Source organism: Oncorhynchus nerka, linkage group LG3 (assembly GCF_034236695.1).
Source record: "Oncorhynchus nerka isolate Pitt River linkage group LG3, Oner_Uvic_2.0, whole genome shotgun sequence".
Classification (NCBI taxonomy): domain Eukaryota; kingdom Metazoa; phylum Chordata; class Actinopteri; order Salmoniformes; family Salmonidae; genus Oncorhynchus; species Oncorhynchus nerka.
The window spans coordinates 30,967,423-30,985,956 of record NC_088398.1 but is presented as its reverse complement, the minus strand read 5'-3'; the positions used below and the strand labels follow the sequence as shown (position 1 = coordinate 30,985,956).

At 42.4% G+C, this 18,534-nt stretch overlaps 1 protein-coding gene across 3 annotated transcripts; it reads left to right on the top strand.

The window, feature by feature from the left end:
• Nucleotides 1–551: 551 nt before the first annotated feature.
• LOC115106712 (vascular endothelial growth factor A-A) lies at nt 552–18,030 on the top strand. 3 transcript variants are annotated; one of them, XM_029629710.2, is made up of 7 exons: nt 552–1,239; nt 2,542–2,584; nt 6,284–6,480; nt 7,030–7,106; nt 7,561–7,593; nt 14,997–15,128; nt 16,449–18,030. In XM_029629710.2, the coding sequence occupies exons 1-7, from the start codon at nt 1,171–1,173 to the stop codon at nt 16,468–16,470; spliced, it is 573 nt and encodes a 190-aa protein (XP_029485570.1). In that variant the 5' UTR covers nt 552–1,170; the 3' UTR covers nt 16,471–18,030. The 3 variants fall into 3 exon arrangements, with proteins under 3 accessions (XP_029485570.1, XP_029485578.1, XP_029485584.1); XM_029629724.2 differs by having other exon boundaries at nt 697–828; XM_029629718.2 differs by lacking the exon at nt 14,997–15,128.
• The last annotated feature ends 504 nt before the right edge of the window (nt 18,031–18,534 follow it).

Below are 18,534 nucleotides of genomic sequence, written 5' to 3'. Positions count from 1 at the left end.
ACTAAAAACATGTGTGCACCACCACATCCAAGCGCTGGAAGTTAAGTTGGGTGCTAAAGTGATTCCTGCAATAGTATAGGCCCTGCCTGCTTCTAATTGGGAATTTTCACATTGTTTATGGTAACTCTTGCCAATACTTTAACATACAAAAAACTTTGGTTGAAAAATAAGAAGTATGTCAATTCTAATATTTACACAAAATGGTAAATGACTATCACAATGATGAATGATTCAAAAGCTGCAAAAAAAGGCAACAAGATACCATTTAAATGCACCAACAACACAACTAACTATTGGACATTTAATACTTACCATTTTAAACGTGTCATGTATTATATTTTTCATAAAAAAATGTGACTTAAGCACTCACCAAATCGCACAATGTGAACATCACTATTAAATATTTTATGGGAGCGCGCCCACCACCCCCTCGCCACCAACCAGTAACGCCCACATTGGTGATCTAGCCAATGAGCGCAAACGTCGTCCTACGGTCGACACGTCCGATTGCTTAACGCAATAGCTGACGGTCATAGAACAGTAAACGCGCTACACGAGCGAGAAACGGACGTGCATGACAAGATCTCCCTATTCTGCGCCTGGACGTCCAAACCCAAAGTCATAGTAAAATACATTTAAAAGAGCAAGACAAAGGAAAGGGAGACCGTTTCAGTGCGTTTCAAGGATGATTGCTAACGGATCACTTTGAATAGGCAACCGCTCACACTCACTACTGTGATCAATGTCGTTATAACTCAGCCGCCGCTTTCACACAGTGGAGGCATTGCGTTAAGTTGCTTTCAGAAGTTGGTGAAAGTTTTCATCCTGGTGAGCAGATAATAGGACGGAGATGTTCAGTCCATTATGGGGTTTCTAATGTGGATGTAGAATAGAAATCTTGGAAGTCTCCGGATGACCGACGCGTTTTGGATGTTACCATTCTTTGGGGCTATTCTCTGAGATTCCTTAGAGGCGGTGGCAATACAAAAAAAAGAAAAAGGATTCCTCTCAGGTGGCACATCTGCTATGTTTGGATGGATTTTATTTTACTATAACCAAGTTATCAAGAAATTGTTGCATTTTTTTGTGTGTTTTTTCTTTATTGTGTCTGATCCAAACGACAGCTGAAATTTTAGTACAACTGTACCACTCACCCTCGGAAATACAATCATGAACATTGGCAGTTTTGTACAATTATTATTTGCAGCGCTGCTTCAGCTTCATTTTTATGCAGTTAAGGTGAGAATTATATTTAAATCGGAGGGGGATCAGATGCGTTTGAATTATGAATACAATGCTGTTCATGTTTCATTAATGAGGTGATCGCCCTTATCGCACAACCACGTCACTTGCTGCTAGGTGTGTAGGCCACTTACAATGTATTCACTTTCTGTAAATCATAGGCCTAACGAGAGATTTTATGTCACCGTTGAATGGTTTGACATACATTTTGGTCCTTTTGGGAAAAAGTGTCATAGGCCTATCCAATTAACGCTGTATTTTCTATTATAATTATGCTATTATTTGTATTTATTGTTATTATTATTATAACTTTTGAAAATGCACAATGCACCCGACATTAATGTCAACAAAATAGTAAGCTAGGCAAAATCGGAATTTTGAGTGACGTAAAAGTGAAATGAGTTGCTTCATTACACTAACATAATCCAAAATCACTATTGTCGTGATTTAATTCAATTGGATTCCTATTGAATAAAATCACGACAACATAATGTCACTATTCCCACTGGCGCCACACTGGTTGAACCAACGTTGTTTCCATTGAACCAACGTGTAATAGAGGTGGAACTGATGTGTGTGTGTGTCCAGTGGGTTGATTCCAATATTGGCAATGTATTTGCTCTCGTTTTGTAGGCTAGTCTACTGTAATGAAGAAGCAAAGTCCAGACGTCCTGTCTATTGAGAGCGCAAGGATAGTGCAAACCTGTTGGCCCCTAACCGAATAGCCTCGCTGGGTCGCAGAAGGTATAAAGTGTCAACGTGTATTTCACTCCCTACTTAAGGCTAATAATAGCCCGTTTATATTAAACTTAGGCCTTGTTAATAAAAACATATTGGCTAAAATGTTTACGATAATCCGTACAACCTGTAAACGCTAACAATGGGCAACTCCGTCTTTCATCTATACAATTACACAGTCTTCTTTCTCACGCAATATTGAAGAGCTATTGCAACAGTCTCGGTCCGGTGATAACGTGACTGAAGCACTGCTGTGATGCCATTGTCCCTCTGCACTTGTCCATAAACGGGAATATTCAATGAAGTCGGCTAGCTGTCAGAATAAAGAGGGAATGTATTGGAGTCTTGCTGTATAATAAGCTAATGGCTTACGGACATACCAAAAATGATTGTGCATGCAGTTCCATTATGGAAATGATGTATACATAATTCAGGGAGGCAAAACTGCATTGCCTTTTTTACAACGTGATGCATAGCCTACCATATGAAAAAATGTGTATGACATAGGCTAAGACGTGAAGCTTGCTCTAATGGGCTTACCCGTTGTTGTTTTTTTTACAGACAGCCCACATACCCAAGGACGGGGAGAAGAGTAACAATGATGGTAAGTGCTGAATGTACAAATGTATTACAAGTGCAATATTGTAGAAGTTTCTTCTAAGTGTTTTACCCTTATTGGGGGATTTGTTGTGTGAATAGCCACCTAGTGGACATATTCTGAATCAGAATTTTTACAGAAAATACCTTTTCAAGTTTAGGCCTTCAATGAATATACGTTTTTGACAAATTGGCTATTGCACATGGCTATTGTCATAACAAAATCTTTACATTGTAGCAATGCTCCCTCTCTATCAGTGAGAGAAGATGGGTATCGTATAGGACCCCATGGTGCTATATTGAAGTCTTAGTGGTGAGTCCCTGAGTGAAAGGCTTTACTTTGGAATTACCATAAAAGTGTGTCTGATCTAAATAGTCTGGTACATGTTAACAGACAAGATTACTGCGTGAATTCAAGGCCACTGAATTCGTCTTTTATTTCGCTTTTTTCTTCCTCCTCTTGTGATTTGGTCACATGGCAAACATATGGTCAGATTGTATCATTTATATTGGACAAAGCATGTCAGCCTCGGTCCAAGGCTGTACACATGGTTATGTTTGTTTATTGACAGCGACAGAGTGTGTTTCACTTGTTCGCTGTGTTCAAGGTTAGCCATGTTGGTCAATAGTGCACACAGAAAGGTTACTCACTGTCATACATCAGGGACTGGTCATCAGCAGAGAAAACACAGTGAATTTAATTGTTGTTTTATTCACAGTACAAGGGCAGCGACTCCCTTCCTCTTCTCTGACACCTGTTAGCGGCTTCTGACCTTCATTACACACACACGCACACACACACACAATCGCATTAAAACAAATGTTGCCTAGGTACTAGAACTCTGCTAGACTGTGAAGCAGCAGCTGTGCAGAGAGAGACTATGGGGCTCCGCAGAGCCGGAACAGCACAGGGAGACGTTTAGGGCTGGTGACCTTGGGCTGTAGACGGAGACACTCCTGTCTATGGCAGCGAGACAGAGTGACAGCCTTTCTCCCCCTACAGGCTGGCCAGGGCCTGGGCTTCTCCTCTGAGAGCAGGTGCTGGGAGAGATAAAGGGAGGTATGGACACCGCATCTGCTGACAAGGCAGGTCATCCATGGGCTAGCAGCAGCGGTGCATGGTTTGAGAAGGAGTAACAGATCCAGCTACGGCAGGCAGGCAGTGGTGTCTCAGGATGTTGTTGTAGCATTAGGTGGGAACTGACCAGGCCAACTGATTAAGGGGTGGGCTGCCGGGGGTCACATGTCAGAGGTGAACCCTGGCACCGCACAGCCTGAGTGCATGGGCTGCTCAGATGACCTGGGGGTCAGGAGGGGGACGGTGTCGCTGGGAAACCAGTCCTTTGGATGGAGCGTGCAGGATTATTCTGGGATGGAGATGGGTAGAGTTAGTCAGCATCTGATGAATTGTGGGTTGTATGTAGAGTTGAAGTCGGAAGTTTACATACACTTAGGTTGGAGTCATTAAAACTCGTTTTTTCAACCACTACAAAAAAAAATCAAAAAAAAAATCTAGTCTAGTTAACAAACTATAGTTTTGGCAAGTCAGTAAGGACATCTACTTTGTGCATGACACAAGTCATTCTTCCAACAATTGTTTACAGACAGATTATTTCATAATTCACTGTATCACAATTCCAGTGGGTCAGAAGTTTACATCCACTAAAGTTGACTGTGCCTTAAAACAGCTTGGAAAATTCCAGAAAATTATGTCATGGCTTTAGAAGCTTTTGATAGGCTAACTGACATAATTTACATATAAAATACATTGAAATCATTTATATACATCAAATACATACACATGGTGTACCTGTGTATGCATTTCAAGGCCTACCTTCAAACGCAGTGCCTCTTTGCTTGACATCATGGGAAAATCAAAAGAAATCAGCCAAGACATCAGGATAGAAATTGTAGACATCCACAACTCTGGTTCACCTTGGGAGCAATTTCCAAACACCTGAAGGTACCATGTTTATCTGTACAAACAATAGTATGCAAGTATAAACACCATGGGACAACGCAACTGTCATACCGCTCAGGAAGGAGACGCATTCTGTCTCCTAGAGATGAACGTACTTTGCTGCGAAAAGTGCAAATCAATTCCAGAACAACAGCAAAGGACCTTGTGAAGATGCTGGAGGAAACAGGTACAAAAGTATCTATAACCACAGTAAAACGAGTCCTATATCGACATAACCTGAAAGGCCGCTCGGCAAGGAAGAAGCCACTGCTCCAAAACCGCCATAAAAAAAGCCAGACTACAGTTTGCAACTGCACATGTAGACAAAGATTGTATTTTTCGGAGAACTGTCCTCTGGTCTGATGTTTGGCCATAATGACCATCGTTATGTTTGGAGGAAAAATGGCTTGCAAGCTGAAGAACACCATCCCAACCGTGAAGCACAGGAGTGGCAGTATCATGTTGTTGGGGTGCTTTGCTGCAGGAGGGACTGGTGCACTTCATGAAATAGATGGCATCATGAGGATGGAAAAGTACGTGGATATATTGAAGCAACATCTCAAGACATCAGTCAGGAGGTTAAAGCTTGATCGCAAATTAGTCTTCCAAATGGACAATGACCTCAAGCATACTTCCAAAGTTGTGGCAAAATGGCTTAAGGACAACAAAGTCAAGATATTGGAGTGGCCATCACAAAGCCCTGACCTCAATCCTATAGAACATTTGTGGGCTGAACTGAAAAGCGTGTGTGAGCAAGGAGGCCTACAAACCTGACTCCGTTACACCAGCTCTGTCAGGAGGAATGGGCCAAAATTCACCGAACTTATTGGGGGAAGCGCGTGGAAGGCTACCCAAAACGTTTGACCCAAGTTAAACAATTTAAAGACAATGCTACCAAATACTAGTTGAGTTTATGCAAACTTCTGACCCACTGGGAATGTGATGAAATACATAAAAACTTAAATAAATAATTATCTCTACTATTATTCTAACATTTCACATTCTTAAAATGAAGTGGTGATCCTAACTGACCTAAGACAGTGCATTGTTACTAGGATTAAATGTTAGTAATTGTGAAAAACTGCGTTTAAATGTATTTGGCTAAGGTGTATGTAAACTTCTGACTTCAACTGTATATGGCATGTTTGAGTGAGTTCAGATCAGTCCTTGTGTGTGTGTGTGTGTGTGTGTGGGGGGGGGGGGTTGAATGTGTTGTGGGCTTTAGACAGCTGTGAGCACATGAGCAGGTTTGACATTATTTTGCTGGGGGACATTAAGATCCTTGTCAGCACAATAGTCTGCTTTGTTACATCTGAAGCCATATATATGTGGCTTCGTTCATCTGCTAAACTAGCTTTCGCAATGGGAACCACTCAGGAAACGAATGCCTGTACCTTTTGACGACCACAAAGGCACACAAGTACTCTTTTCCACTGCCAAACGGAACCAGAGCAGATGGGGGATTCTAGGAAGTAGAGGAGGCATGGAGAGTTAGGATAAAGGAGAAAAAGGGACACAACTGGGGAATGAGGGAGGAAAGGAGGATGAAAGAGAATGCATTGGAGAGTTTTACTAAGTGGAGAGGATGGATGTGCTGTTCTCTACAGCATAGCAGTTTTGTGGTAGGATTGCCACTGTTACTGTCTTCTCCTCAAGGAATCTTACTGTTACTGACAGTTATCTACGGCACAGTGATGATGAGAAGGAAGCAGGACTGATGTTCTCCCTATGCTCTTCCTCCTGCAGTGGTCCCGTTCATGGACGTGTATAACAAGAGCATGTGTCGGACACGGGAGATGCTGGTGGACGTCTTCCAGGAGTATCCAGATGAGATTGAGCACACCTACATCCCCTCGTGCGTGGTGCTCATGCGCTGCGCTGGATGCTGCAACGACGAGGCGCTCGAGTGTGTCCCCACGGAAACAAGAAACGTTACCATGGAGGTAAGCTCCAACTCTCGCGGGGGTTATCCAACTTATAACCCCCTCTCTCTTCCATATTTCTTGGTGTCCTCTCTCTCTTCCATTCCTTTTCTCACTGGTTCTCTCTGTCTCGCTCTTGCTCGCTTTGCGTCTCTCTCTATGTCCCATGGAAAAAGTGAAGCAGCAGGGGCCTGGCATGTCAGCAATTTTGTTTACCCTTGCACACACTGTTTACGCCCCTGTTTTATGAGGTTGAAGTCTCTCTTGGCCACGGTCAGGAGTCAGGACTTACTGTTGGCATGAGCCTAAGGTGGAAAGGATTAAGCTATAGGAATGTTATCCAGCGCATGCCTGGCTATGGTGTCGCCCTGTCTTCATCGACCGGTTAGCTAGTGGCCAGACTGTGACCACTTTGTCAATGGACAGAGCAATCACTCGCTAAGAATCTCTGAGGTAGTAATGTTGCGGCAGGGTAATTTGGTTTGGGCGGGGGGGATTGACCCAAGTAAGCGACTACAAACCCTTTTTCAAAGTGAATTTTAATGTTTAATGTCTTATGTTTCTCTACAGGTAATACAGGTGAAACAGAGAGTATCGCAACATCATTTTCTGTTAAGTTTCACAGAACATCGAAAGTGTGAATGCAGGTAAGAATATTTCTCAGGCCTATAATTATTTCAGGCTTCAATGTTATTTTGCTTACTGGTTGGAGGTTCAATGCAGGTGTTTTTAATCTCAATATCAAATCATTTCTGGGTAACAATTAAGTACCTTCCTGTGATTGTTTTCAATTAAAATGTTAAACTGAAAACTTGCTGTTATTGGCAGAGAGATTTGGAAATATCTTTCTTATTGGTCTATTAACTAATTATTTAGGCCAAAACTCCATCCCACCAAAACAGGCTGACATTTCAGTCGGTCTTTTCAAACAGCTCCTCCTCTAAAAGGGCATTATCATAATTTTCACTATTTTACAGTATTATTCTAACCTCCATAGTGTGGAAATATATATCAAACATAGGAAATCATGTTTTTGACTGCACTGGGCCTAGCTAAATATAAAGCTAAATGTTTTGTTCTCTATTTTCCTCTTAATTTCAGACCAAAGCCAGAAGTTAAAGCAAAGAAAGAAAAGTAAGTACACGTTTTGCGTTGTTATTGAGTTATTTGTGGGGGGAGCTTTCTGTGTTCTGTTTGACTCCCACTCTGATATTCAAACGGTCGAAACAGCTCTATCTGCCAGCCCCAAAATATCTCAATATATTGATTGACCAGTTTCCCAACCAATCATCATCCCTTTCTCACCACAGACGTTGTAACTTAACACAGAAGGCTGGGGCCCAATCCTTCCGAAACAATACGTATTCAGTATTCCTCATGTTTTTTGGCCACTGTACATGCAGATGAGAAGCAGCCAGCTGAACACTGTGGTACCAGCGACCATGTGGGGTAGCACTAATGCTAATAGTAACAGTGAAGCTGCAGTATCTTCTACCCCTGCTGCACTGAGAAGTCAGCAGCTGCACTACTCCAGCTGATAGGATTGAGTCGATCATTTTAAAGGCTGGTGAGAGGAAGTGTTCGGGTGCCTTCTCTACTAGTGATTGGCACCTCATAGGCTCCTACAACGCACCACGTAGCCCTGTCTCTCTCTCTCTTTTGCATAGCGATGGAGTGGAGGTAGAGGCCTAGTTCTCCATGTTCCATTCCCGCCTTGTGGGAGTTAGTGGACTAGCAGCACACCTTATGGGGAAAAAACAGCCTCTCTCCTCTATCTTTACTGGTGCTGATAAGAGAATGGATTTTTTTTTAACAGGGTTTGTTTCAGTTTGTCTTCCTGCCAGTATCTGTTAGTTTTATGGCGGTTGGTTTAGTGCTTTACTGTGCGGCTGTAACAGTTGGGTTGAGGTAGTTAGCTTGCGCCAGACCACCCGCGACTGGCTGGGCCGTCCAGCAGCCTTCTTCTTAGCTCCAGTTGCTTAAGCCTGACCCTCGGCCCTCGTGGCTACTTCCACAGTGCAACAGGTGTCATTCAGTTAAACCATTTTTATTTTTAGAGTTGTAAATAGTGGATGAGCCTGGAGACGGAGATGCAGTGGACGTGGTTAGTTACAGGCAGTGTGGAGGGAGGGAAACCGACTGATGCAAGGGTGTGTGTGTGTGTGTATATATATATATGTATATATATGTATGTATATATATATGTATGTATGTCTTTAGCCACCTCAGCTGCAGCTGACACATCAGAGGATGTCCCTTGTTTCTATTGGATAAGAACCACGTAGGGATAAAGCCACATGGATCAGAGGAGGAGAGATGGGATCATGTTAGCTACCTGAGAGGGCTAAATCAAATCCATTTGTCATGGGGCTGAGCTGAGCCTTGTCCTCGCGTTGTGCCACACACACACCTCTGCCTGTCACCCAGCACGTAGGCAGACAACTCACCCCAGCCAGGTCAGGGTAGGGTGCAGGGAAAAGACTGCCCATTCATGAGCTCAGACACACCCTCACTCTTTCACTCAAATGCATACTGTACGTAATACTCTCGACCAACACTTGGGGCTCTATTTTAACAAACCTAACTCAATGGTAAATCTAAGGGCAGGCGGTAGCGCTGTAGGTTCAAGGGTGTGTCAGAAATATTTTAGCAATTTTCACTATTACAATTATCTGCGCACTTGATGGTGTTGGCGCGAAAGGGCTGGGTGTTGATGAGTAAACTAGTTGTGGGTGTCAAGGCTTGGCCCCTCACTGGCCTATCAGAACATGCTCCATGGCGAAATATGTTGTTGCTTCAAGTTGTGTATTTACAGTATTTTATGTTTTGACTTGGAATAAACACCAATTCCAGTGTGTCTGTTATATATTTTAAATGGCTTACAGAAACTAAATAACAAATTGAAGACCTATCTTTGCTAAATACGTTAACTTTAACCCATTTGCTGTCCACATTGTTCTAAGTAATTGCAAGGCATAAATTGCATTCCCATATAGGATAGGGGCTAGGCCTATTGTAAATTGCATTATAGCTGAGCACAGACATGACAAACATTGTCAATAAGCAATATTAAATTCACTATTGATAAGGCTTACAAAGAGAACGAATAGCTCTAATCAAATTCTAAACAAAACAAATAAAACCAGGAAGGTGAATCATTCTAATAAGATTGGTTGTAATAACAAGCAATCTTTCTTTCTTTTTTTTAAACAACAACAACAATAAATTATTGTAACATATAATGATATCATCAAATTGGCATGATGAAAAGAAGCGCATTGCAGTTGAACCAGCCTTTGTTATAGTAGGCCTAATGGAGGGGTTGAGCATATGAAACGGAAAACAGGCAATTGTTACAGATAACTTCTAAATGCGAGGTTCACCTGTACTCAACGAGGTTCTCATCTTTCGTTTCATGATTGGCATGACTTGTAGCTTACATCATGGAGGAGGGGAGGTTTACACACATCCAAAATGGGACCGCATGACTAAAATAATGTGGGACTACCTACAATGCATTAGATCAAATGTATTTATAAAGTCCTTCTTAGATCAGCTGATATCTCAAAGTGCTGTACAGAAACCCAGCCTAAAACCCCAAACAGCAATCAATGCAGGTGTAGAAGTACAGTGGCTAGGAAAAACTCCCAAGAAAGGCCAGAACCTAGGAAGAAACTTAGAGAGGAACCAGGCTATGAGGGGTGGCCAGTCCTCTTCTGGCTGTGCCGGGTGGAGATTATATTATTGTAGATAAAAAGGGAATCTCAGCTCACTGTTTTACTCCTCTCAAACTTTCTATTTGAATAAAGCTTTGGTGATTTTAAGATTTGTTTCCAAGCGTTCTCAGGAGCCAAACCCTGTATCGACAGTCTTGGGTAAAAAAGCCTTAATTGAGAGGAGGCTATACTTTGAGTCTATGTATGCAGATGACTCAACACTATACACGTCAGCTACTACAGTGACTGAAATGACTGCAACACTCAACAGAGTTGCAGTTAGTTTCAGAGTGAGTGGCAAGGAATAAATATTTCTAAATCTAAAAGCATTGTATTTGAAACAAAACACTCACTAAACCCTGAACCTCAGCTAAATCTTATAATAAATTATGTGGAAATTGAGCAAGTTGAGTTGACTAAACTGCTTGGACTAACCCTGGATTGTAAACTGTCATGGTCAAAACATATTGATGCAGTAGTAGCTAAGATGGGGAGAAGTTTGTCTATAATAAAGCGATGCTCTGCCTTAACACTATCAACAAGGCCGGTCCTACAGGCCCTAGTTTTGTCGCACCTTGACTACTGTTCAGTCGTGTGGTCAGGTGCCACAAAAAAGGACTTAGGAAAATTTCAATTGGCTCAGAACAGAGCAGCACAGCTGGCCCTTGGATGAACACAGATAGCTAATAATAATAATAATATGCATGTCAATCTCTCCTGGCTCAAAGTGGAGGATAGATTGACTTTGTCACTACTTTTATTTATGAGAGGTATTGACATGTTGAATGCACCGAGCTGTCTGCCTAAACTACTGGCACACAGCTTGGACACCCATGCATACCCCACAAGACATGTCACGAGGTCTCTTCACAGTCCCTAAGTCCAGAACAGACTATGGGAGGCACACAGTACTAAACTCAGCAAAAAAAGAAATTCCACAGACATGTGACTAACAGAAATTGAATAATGTGTCCCTGAACAAAGGGGTGGGGGTCAAAATCAAAACAGTCAGTATCTGGTGAAGCCACCAGCTGCATTAAGTACTGCAGTGCATCTCCTCCTCATGGACTGCACCAGATTTGCCAGTTCTTGCTGTGAGATGTTTACCCTACTCTTCCACCAAGGCACCTGCAAGTTCCCAGACATTTCTGGGGTGAATGGCCCTAGCCCTCACCCTCCGATCCAACATGTCCTAGACGTGCTCAATGAGATTGAGATCCGGGCTCTTCGCTGGCCATGGCAGAACACTGACATTCCTGTCTTGCAGAAAATCGCACACAGAACGAGCAGTATGGCTAGTTGCATTGTCATGCTGGAGGGTCATGTCAGGATGAGCCTGCAGGAAGTGTACCACATGAGGGAGGAGGATGTTTTCCCTGTAAAGCACAGTGTGGAGATTGCCTGCAATGACAACAAGCTAAGTCCGATGATGCTGTGACGCACCGCCCCAGACCGTGGCGGACCCTCCACCTCCAAATCGATCCCGCTCCAGAGTACAGGCCTCGGTGTAACGCTCTTCCCTTCAATGATAAACGCGAATCCGACCATCACCCCTGGTGAGACAAAACCGCGACTCGTCAGTGAAGAGCACTTTTTGACAATCCTGTCTGGTCCAGCAACGTTGTTGCCTGTGATGTCTGGTGAGGACCTGCCTTACAACAGGCCTACAAGCCCTCAGTCCAGCCTCTGTCCGCAATAGGCTGAGAGTCTGAGCACTGGTGGAGGAATTGTGCTTTCCTGGTGTAACTCGTGCAGTTGTTGTTGCCATCCTGTACCTGTCCCGCAGGTGTGATGTTCGGATGTACCGATCCTGTGCAGATGTTGTTACACGTGGTCTGCCACTGCGAGGATGATCAGCTGTCCGTCCTGTCTCCCTGTAGCGCTGTCTTAGGCGTCTCACAGTACAGACATTGCAATTTATTGCTCTGGCCACATCTGCAGTCATCATGCCTCCTTGCAGCTTGCCTAAGGCACGTTCACACAGATGAGCAGGGACCCTAGGCATCTTTCTTTTGGTGTTTTTCAGAGTCAGTAGAAAGGCCTCTCTAGTGTCCTAAGTTGTCATAATTGCCTACTGTCTGTAAGCTGTTAGTGTCTTCACGACCGTTCCACAGGTGCATGTTCATTAATTGTTTATGGTTCATTGAACAAGCATGGGAAACAGTGTTTAAACGCTTTACAATGAAGATCTGTGAAGTTATTATTAATTATCTTTGAAAGACAGGGTCCTGAAAAGGAGACATTTCTTTTTTTTGCTGAGTTTACTTAGAGCCATGACTGCATAGAACTGTATTCCACATCAAGTAACTCATGCCAGCAGTAAAACTAGATAAAAAAACAAACACCTTATGGAACAGCAGGGACAGTGAAGCAACACAAACATTGGCACAGACACATGCATACACACACACACACGATACTAATACATGCACATTGATTTAGTACTGTAGATATGTGGTAGTGGGGGAGGGCACACAGTGTGTTGTGGAATCTGTGAATGTATTGTAATGTTTTTAAAATTGTATAAACTGGCTTAAATTTGCTGGACACCAGGAAGAGTAGCTGCTGCCAAAGCAGCAGATAATGGGGATCCATGAGAAATACAAAATACAAATAAAAAAATTATTCAAAGTTTTTTTTATGTTTCTATATACAATGTATTCAGGCACCAAAAGCACATTAGGCTACTATTGTTCCATGCGCATATGGGCATTGTGCGTCACGGCTGTATAGGCTTAGTTTCCGCTGTCAACATTCATGCCATAACCAGCTGTGTTACCACTAAAACCAGCTTTTGGTTGGTCTTAAACATCCCTATCAGCGCTGTCTGAATTTAGCACTTTGGATCATGTTTTTTAGGACACGCCTAAAATATTTTCACCCCTTCCATCTGAGTGTAAGCGTGCTGATATAAGACGGGTAAATTCCCGAACCTGGCGCGAGGTCCGGAAAATGTCTGCTGTATTTTTTTACATGACGAAATTTCAAACTAACGTGCATTTCACATTAGTGCCGCCTTAACGCCAGCCGAAAATAGAGCCCTTGATATGCATAGACCGATTTACACAGGCAACAGTGGATGCATTTACATTGAGACACACATTAAAAAGGGATCGATCCCACTGCTCATTAGGAGACTAGATTAGAAGGGAGATGCCTGACTTGATTGATTGTCTCCTCTTTGGACTAACCTCTATTGATTGAACTCTGTATGAGTGTCCCTGCCTCCACTTAGGTGTCTCTTCTCTTTTGCCCTGTTCTCTATTTTCCAGGGGCAATGACCGAAAGAGAAAGAGAGAGAGAGACACTGGCACGATGAGGTCTGAGGCCTCTTCTGTGGCGTGTCCGCACATGGGCACTATGTCTCTCTTGATGGTTGGTTTGATTTTGGAGGACCTTGTTTTTATCTTGTAAAATGCAAACCTCTCAGGTTGGCATGAGGAGGCTCCATTCTTTTTAAAGGAACCTTTTTTTTTGTATGGCATATGCACCACTTAAGTCCATGGCGAGGGTAGTAATGTGAAGTTGACGTGAGTGAGAACTGTCAGGTAATGATGATGTCAGAATGAAGCATGGCTGTTTTACCACCCCCTCACTAATCCATGGCAGCAGAGTCGATGCCATGTTGAGTCTACACGCTGCTAGGAGTTTGCTCTGTTTCTCTGTTGCCTTTTTGTTTTCGCAGATAGGTGGATGGACCAACACTGTTGTCTTAAATCTTGACCACTATATAGTGCCAATTGGTTTGGTTACTTTAAGTAGACAGGCTTGGCTCAGTTTGTTTGGTTAGTTATTGTGGCCTTGAGTGGTACACCGAAAAGGGCTGCTTTAGGTTGCTTTGTTCCTGCTTTTAGACGGGACGGTCTAGAACATGACCCAGACGTGATCTGACCTCGCATAGCTAGTAGAAATACGGCCAACTGCGTCGTCTGGGACGAAGCGTAGCTTCACCTCGTCTGGTGCATCGCAGCGCTCCCCTGTCTCTGTCCTTGTTTTGTCTATGGTGTGTACCCCAAATCTGACAATGTTCACCTCCATAAAATATACTTCATCTTTAAGCACCAGCGATGGCATCTACTTTGACTAGGCTAGTGAAATTATTATGATTTAGATTTGTCTTTGATCATTATTTCACAATCCTTACATTGTGCTTGAGCCTGCTCTTGCTCAGCCCAACCGTCATCCTAATGTCATCCTAACATCCCATTAAGTTGTGGCGCTCATGTGAGCACGTCTGTAGGGTAATTGTAGTGGGAAATATTGGCAGATTTTGGGAGGGATGGGTTTTTAAAGATGGCTGCTCCCTTGTGAGCATGTCATTGGGTGGATTGGGAAGCAAATGCTATGTGTTCTGTCTTTCTGCTGTGGCCTTTATCTTATCACATGCACCTGTTTTGTGTGTCTGTGTGTGTGTGTGGCTGTTAGTGTATATGGTGCACATTCTCTCATTCAATGTTGCTCTCATTGACCCAGTCACACATGTGTTTGTCATGCGATTTATAGAGGATGAATGAAAGAGTGGGTGAAAGTGTGTGAGTGTATGCAAGCATGATCAGGGCCATGTGTGTAGAAAAGTCTTTACACGTGCTCTCTTTCAAACCCGATCACAATGCGCCACAACCTCAAACAACCTTCACACCACCCAGCGGCTACAGAAGTATTGAGCTGATGTTGCTCAAATGTTCTTCCAGTGTCGGTGCGTTTGGGGGGGGGGGGGGGGGGGATGGGTTGTGGTTTTGGATGGTGCATGAGAGTCTGTCTGCACCCTTTTTCTGCTCTATAGCTTAGACCTCTCTCTCTCCCTTTTTGCTTCCCTTGCAGCCACTGTGAGCCTTGCTCAGAGAGAAGAAAGCGCTTGTTTGTGCAGGACCCTCTCACCTGTAAATGTTCCTGCAAATTCACACAATTAGACTGCAAGTCCAGACAACTTGAGTTAAGCGAAAGAACTTGCAGGTTTGTTTACGAAATATTATGATAAACAACGTGACTTGGTCTCTACTCCGCTCACCCACATCTACATCCCTCCACCTTTTTTATACTTCTGTCATTTGCTAGATTTCTTTTCTCCTGCATGAGAAATGCATGCTTCTCAGTTTCTTATAGACTGTTTTTGTTTGATTTGAGAATTGTGTGGGACTGTTTGCTTGTAAGTGTGTTTGTATTTGTATTGTCTGTCCTGTGTAATATTCTGATACTCTTTTTAGCATCATCCTTGACTCTATTGTGACTCTATTATTGTGTGTTCTGTAAAGGTAGTATATTTTATCTAGCTAGTATAGTGTATTCCCTTTGCATGGTAGACACTTAAACTAGACAATATGCAAAAAAACAGCCCCTTTCTCGCTTTAGATTCCCTTTAAATTAATGCTATATATATATAATTAATTTAAAGGGAATCTATATAAAACCCAACCCCCTACACACATCCAAACCCAACCCCCTACACACATCAAGATATGTGTAGGCGGTTGGGTTTTATGTGTGTGAGACAGTCCACACCATATTGGGTCAGTCTGTAGTATTGCCCATTTATTATAAGACCCACAGTTATCATCCTACTTATCTCCCAACATAGTCTCCTTATCTCTTTCCCATCGCTACACATATATATATATATAACCACCTGCGTAGGAGGGGAATTTTAGCATCCATTGTTGTTTTTAAACTTCTACCAGTCTTGGTCACACAAATAGACAGACATGTTTATAAGTCAGCACAGTACAGGACTCAAGCCAGAACTAACTCATGCACGGCACTAACACTCAAAGGGAAAGTGTTTCCCTTGGTTCGTAACTGTGAACGAACAGGCTCTTAATTGAGTGAATGTAGAGCTGGTGTCATGCTGCTCGTTTCTAATGGTCCTACTCATAACTCCTACGAGGCGTAGCCCTAAACTCAATTACTAATCGGTGATTAACACTCCATCTTCATTGGTTGCAAATAATGGCTGTATTCAGTCAGTGGCCCAATGGAGAGCTGACTGCTTCCACACTCCCACAAGGCCTTGTGTCGGTGACCTGCCTTGACACTACTATATACATCCCTGACCTTTGAACCTTAGGGGCCCCCCACACGGTTTGCTGGATTTAGAGAGCCACACATGAGTGGGGTGACCAGCAACATGATTCCAATTGGTCAGGGGAGGAAGAGGGAGGAGCTGCAGGAGTTTTCCACATTTGGGCTGATGTGATTGGCTCCAGGCTACACCCTGCTGGGAGGATGATTTGTTGCCCACCTTCTAACCTACTGTCTGTCATGTCTTGTCATCCACAGATGTGACAAACCAAGGAGATGAGATGAGGAGAGGGGGACAATGAAATGAAGGAATATTTTCTTGGCACAGCACTTTGAAACCTGAGGACGCATTCCCTGAATGGACTGAAAATTACAATGAAAGAACAAGCAAGAGTGAACGATGGAGAGAGACTGAGATAGCAACATGCTGTTGTATATTTCTAAGATATATATTCTAAAAGGACAATGACATTGCGTATTGCTGCTATAAAAAAATGAGACATTATAAAGTGAACGAATGCGCCACTGTCTGGCGTGTGAATTGGACAAATGTTTAGTTCCCAGGGTGTTTGGGCCTTCGTGTGGATAGGACTGAGAGTTTTTGTAATTTTATGTAACACTTCACTGGATGTTGGTCTGCTGTGGATATGAGTATCTTAAATATATCTATATAAAAAAATAAGAGAAATTGTGACCATAACTTCACTGAGAGGTGCAACGGGAACATGTTTCTCCTAGACCTTCAGAGGTCTGAGAGAACTGTCAGAAAGCAGAACTACTTCCTCTGTGGGGTTAAGTTTTTGTCACCGCTGTATCTACTAATACCAGATAGGACTCGGTGAGAGAATAATTCTAAAGGGATATTAAACGTAGGTATGTATGGAGACGAGACAATACTGAACTTGATTCCGTCTTCCGCTTAGGAGCAGTGGTATTCAACTCACCACTGTCACCACAATAATCTCTATTTGCTTTGTTTAATGTCTTCATTTGTTTTCCAAAGATATAATTGCACACACACATTAAAGAATAGTCCGTTATAGAAAAAATATCGATCTCTATATACTTACCTAATATCCCTTTGTCTAGTACAGTACATCTAATTTATAATGCTAGAATATTTTCAGTATTCTGTGCATTTAATTTATATATTTATATTCAGTGTTATGGTTGATATTGATTTTACTTCAATTTTGATTTTACTAGGATGTTATCACCAATCTGTTTGGCCATGGAAAACTGTAGACATATTTCTTTAAAAAAAGAACAGATAGATAAACTTCAACATTCCTGAAAATGAGATACTGTATGTTTTGTTGGGCTAGAGAGGCTGGTAGCATGTGTCTTGACTTTGTTACAAACAAACCCTGCCACAAACATCTTTGTGAAAAGATGCCCAGCCAACATTGCAGTTTTAGGCGGGACATGTGTTTTTGTACTTGAGTGCCCGAAGACACGTCGTGAGGAGGACTGAGGGCGTCTCCCTGACCTTGGTCAGCTTGGGAAAACTCCACACTGAGAGACTGAGACTCTGGCCAGCCCACTTTAGCCAGAACAGGACATGGCCTAGTGGGGAACCAGGAGCATTAGGAGATGATGCTCTCTGCCCTTTGATGAAAAAAGAAACATTCTATTTGTATTTCCGTGTCAGAAATGCTCTTTTTGTTTGTTGTATCATGTACAGACACATTTTTAGTATATTTTCACATTAATATATTTATTGGTGCTGTAAAATTATCCGTTTTACAATAGTAACATATTTTTTTTGTTTTAGTGTAACTATTAACTATATTTATTTAGAAAATATATTGTTTTTTATTAAACAGAAAATGCAGTTCTCTTTGGAAGCCTCTTTTTAACTGTTTTGAAATTACCTCTGACATTTTGATCAATCTAAAATAATTTGATTAAGTAACAATAGAACACAATCCTACTTTATTCATCATTCCTAAGCCAATTGATAAGGCATCATAAGAGTACAAGACTACAGTAAAATACATGCAGTGCCAAAATAAAGGAAACCACAACATTTTAATTTATTTGACCTTTAACTAGGCAAGTCAGTTAAGAACAAATTCTTATTTTCAATGACGGCCTAGGAACTTGTTCGGGGCAGAACGACAGATTTTTACATTGTCAGCTCTGGGATTCAATCTTGCAACCTTTCGGTTTCTAGTCCAATGCTCTAATCACTAGACTACTTGCCGCCCCAAGGAAAGTGTCTTAATATGGCATTGGGCCACCACAAGCCAGAACAGCTTCAATGCACTCTGGCATAGATTCTACAATTGTCTGAAACTCTATTGGAGGGATGCAACACCATTCTTCCACGCAAAATTCCGTC

What these genes read in the sequence shown, in the direction of transcription:
- LOC115106712 (XM_029629710.2), top strand. Translation starts at nt 1,171, where the DNA reads ATGAACATTGGCAGTTTTGTACAATTATTATTTGCAGCGCTGCTTCAG. An exon ending in CAAGAAACGTTACCATGGAG is followed by an intron (nt 6,481 to 7,029) that starts GTAAGCTCCAAC and finishes GTTTCTCTACAG; the next exon opens with GTAATACAGGTGAAACAGAG. An exon ending in TTAAGCGAAAGAACTTGCAG is followed by an intron (nt 15,129 to 16,448) that starts GTTTGTTTACGA and finishes TGTCATCCACAG; the next exon opens with ATGTGACAAACCAAGGAGAT.